Here is a 3,792-nt window from a genome sequence, read left to right on the forward strand (position 1 = left end):
CAAAGCACCCACCACCTCTCTCCTGGGTTCGAGAATTCACTGCAGTGGCCACACAGAACTCACAGATTATGGGGTTTATTAGGGATGCACCAGGCTACAATTCAAGTTCAGGAAAAATGCTCAGTCTTTCTCCCAGCCCGCCATCTCTCACAGTCTCTCTCCCAGTGGTGTGTGTCCCTTGGTGTTTCTAGTTTGCTAAGAGTTTTAAAATCATGAATAGGTGCTGACTTTTCTTATTCTTGTTAGAGGATTCTGTTGAGATTATTGATTGAGGGTTTCTTTTTTGCTTTATTCTGATAACAATGCATGTCTCTTGTGTCTCTTTACCAGCAGCGCATGTCTCTCAGGGGCGCATCCTTCCTCAGCCAGCAGTCAGAGACTTCTGCCTCTAGGAGGCCTCCTTTTGAGCCTGGCAGAGTGGCCAAACCAACCAATCATAACATCAGAATTCAAAACACCTGAGAGAGAGCAGGAACCTCCCAGAACATTGTTTAGTGCTACACCCAACAGAAATACCCCAGGTGGACAACTTTAACAATCAGGAGCTCTTCAGTTGCTCATGGCAAATTCCACCTCGGAATTTCCAAAGACTTATGGGTAGAAAAGCCACACTAAGTAATTTACTACACTGCATATGCTTATTTTCTATTTTATTATTGCCTGTTTTCTCTGTTGTTTGGGAGCCCTGATGGCACAATGATTAAGAGTTGACTACTCATTGAAAGGTTGGTGGTTGAATTTACCCAGCGGATCTGTGGAAGAAAAGATGGCAGTCTGCTCCCATGAAGATCAAAGCCTAAGAAACCCTATGGTGCAGCTCTACTCTGTCATGTAGGGTTGCTATGAGTTGGAATCAACAGTGGTACCCAGCAACCACCACAGCATAATTTCCTTTTTTTTTTTTTGTGGTATATTCTTTTTTTTTTAAATTGTGATTTGGGTGAAAATTTACAGAGCAAATTCACTTTCCATACAGCAGGTCACATACACTTTGTCTCATGACATTGACCACAATTTACCACAATGCAACAGCTCCCCTCCCACTTCTCCCCATAGTTACCTCTTCCCTGTGTCCATCCCTCCATGCACTCCTGCCCCCTGAGCTGTCTCCTTGTGTATAAGCAGCCTTTCTTTCTCCCATGATTGTTCTCTCCAAGGAGTGTATCTACCTCAAGCAGATGTTCAACTCATATGCCTGTCTTTTGTTTGACTGGAAGCCACAAGTGTGGGTTCAATTCCAGACCTGAAGGGCATCTAGGGGCCATAGTCTCAGTGGATCCACCAGGTTCTGTCAGACCAGCAAACCTGGTCCCCCCCCCCCTTTTTTTTTTCTCCAAATGATTTTGAGTTTTGTTCCACATTGTTCTCCCTCTCTATCCAGGATCTCCTACATCCCTTCCAAGTGGATGACAGTGGTAGCCGGGCACCATCTAGTTCTGGTCTCATAGTCGTATAGGTTGCAGATCGGATGGTGTACCAGTCCTTAGGACTAATTATTTCCATGAATTTTTGTTTTTTTTTCATTCTTTGCTCTGGACGAGGAGAGACCCATCGTTGTATCTAGATGGCAGCTTGCTAGCTTTTAAGATCCCAGTCGCTACTCACGAAAGTAGGAGGTGGAACAATGTTTTGTATAGTATGTTATGCCAATTAAGCTTGATGTCCCCTGCGATTATGGTCCCGAGCCCACAGGTTCCACTACTCAGTCCCTCTGGGTGGGTGGTTGTGACCAAGCAGTGACTACAACCTTACCCCTTGTCAGCTCTACTATACAGCTGGGAATTCTGATCATTCACATAAACTTATAGGGCTATTGTCTGCCAAGCCTATACATGTTCTTCGATATACTCCCCACTTCATAGACATACCTAGTAGTTCATCCTGTCTACCTATCTGTCCACCTGTATACCCATGTTTGCCTTCACTGACAACACAGTACTGTATGTGCAAAAGGGTTCATCTTTCTAGTCTGTACCTCCCACGTACCTCTCTCTGTTTTTCTCTTCCTCAGTGCCACCATATTGATCACTCACATTTGGTACATTGCCCTTCTCTTCATCCAAATCAATACTTACATCTATCTCTCTAACAGTATTCCCTCCCCTTCCCTCCCACCCCTGGTAACCAACAAAGAAAATTTCCTTCCATAGATAAATCTTTCCTTGACTTTTACAATAATGGACTAATACAATATTTGTCCTTTTGTGTTTGACTTTAAGTAATAATAATACCTTCTTGAGATGCCTCTATCAGTGGTTCTCAAACTAGAGAAAGTATCAGAATCATCTGGAGAGCTTGTTAGAACACTTTACAGAGCCCCCTAGCCACAGAGTTTCTGATTCCAAAGGTCTGGTTTGGGGTCCAAGAAATTGCATTTTAACAGATTCTTAGGTGATGCTGATACCACTGCTGCTTTGTTCTGGGAACCACACTTCAAGTACCAGTGGTTTAAATCATTGCTTTTCAGCATATAATTTTTTTTCTGATATATTTTTCTAAGCACTACTTTAGCTGTGCCTGGTAAGTTTTGATGTGTCCTATGTTCATTATTGCTCAGTTCAAAACATTTTCTAATTTTCCTTGTGGTTTCTTCTTTGACCCAATATTTATTGAGAAGTGTACAAATTAATTTTCAGACATTTATGTATTGTCTAGTTATGTTTTTGTTACTGATTTCTAGTTTAATTCCACTGTGGTCAGAGAAAATACTTTGTATTATTCCAATCCTTTGAAATTTGTTATTGGTACATTTTAGGTGTACACCTTTTCCTCTCTCAAGGATTGTGACTGTCTCCTCAGCTGACATTTTATATTTATGGCAACTTCGAAAAAATTATCAGGTGGCACTTCCAGTGATCTGAGCCACATGCAGGGCCTTGGCTTGGGTATGGGGCACTATCTGTGAGCCACCCTAAACGGTATACTGGGGACCCTGGTAACAACCAGGTCACAAGAGGGATGGTGGTCAGCTGGGTGTGAGATGCCTTCTCCCATTTGTCTGCAATGTCTCAATCTGGCCACGAAGGACATGGGGTCATGTTGGCATGACATGAGGTCATAGACAGGCAGGAGGAGGAGGCCAGGCAAAGGCCTGAGGTCAGTGGGGGGAGCTGGGAAGGGAGCTGCAGGGGGCTGCAGGGCCAGGCAGATGGGGGATGAGTGAGATACCTGCCCAGGGCAGACAGTGGGAGGCAGCAGGCAGAGGGCAATATCCTACCACCACCACAGGTTCCATGGTGATAGGGAGGGGAGCCTGCCATGCTATGCATATCCTGAGATGTGGCAGGGGCACTAGATGGGCAATGAGCAACCAAGATAGAGACATTGGCGCTGAAGACTGGGCATGGTCCCTGACTCTTGCATAACACTGATTTGCATAATGACCTGGTGTTTGGAACCTAATCCTGTCAATAAGTGAGGAGTGGGTCTGTTAAAAAAATGAATATATTAAAATTACCTGATTAACCTTGTTTTGTGTTCTCATGTTTCATTTCAGGTCCTGAAAATCCTTGGTTGGTCCAAGCTTATGTTTCAGCAGCCAGACATCCCTTTGCTTCTGTGGTGGCTCAGGAGGTGTTTCAAAGTGGAATCATTCCTTCAGATACGGACTTCCGTATCTTCAGGGACTTTGGGAACATTCCAGGTATGTTGCCAGTGTTTTTATGGGCCATTATGTGACACTGATTTATAAAAATCAAGTTTTGCCTTTTGGAAGTTTTTTTTTTTTTTTTTTAATTTTATTTTGATTTGGGTGAAGATTTACAGAGTAAATTCACTTTTCATACAGCAGTT

General features: G+C 43.4%; 1 protein-coding gene across 1 annotated transcript in view; it reads left to right on the forward strand.

Moving 5' to 3' along the window:
- ERMP1 (endoplasmic reticulum metallopeptidase 1) overlaps positions 1-3,792 on the forward strand; it is a 70,290-nt gene that overhangs the window by 44,357 nt on the left and 22,141 nt on the right. Inside the window, exon 5 of the mRNA XM_007946325.2 lies at positions 3,497-3,643. Within this exon, the coding sequence (XP_007944516.2) occupies positions 3,497-3,643 (147 nt within the window). The remainder of the gene's footprint in view (positions 1-3,496; positions 3,644-3,792) is intronic.

Source organism: Orycteropus afer, unplaced genomic scaffold (genome assembly GCF_000298275.1).
Source record: "Orycteropus afer afer isolate SDZICR_OR568_19922 unplaced genomic scaffold, OryAfe1.0 scaffold00156, whole genome shotgun sequence".
NCBI lineage: Eukaryota > Metazoa > Chordata > Mammalia > Tubulidentata > Orycteropodidae > Orycteropus > Orycteropus afer.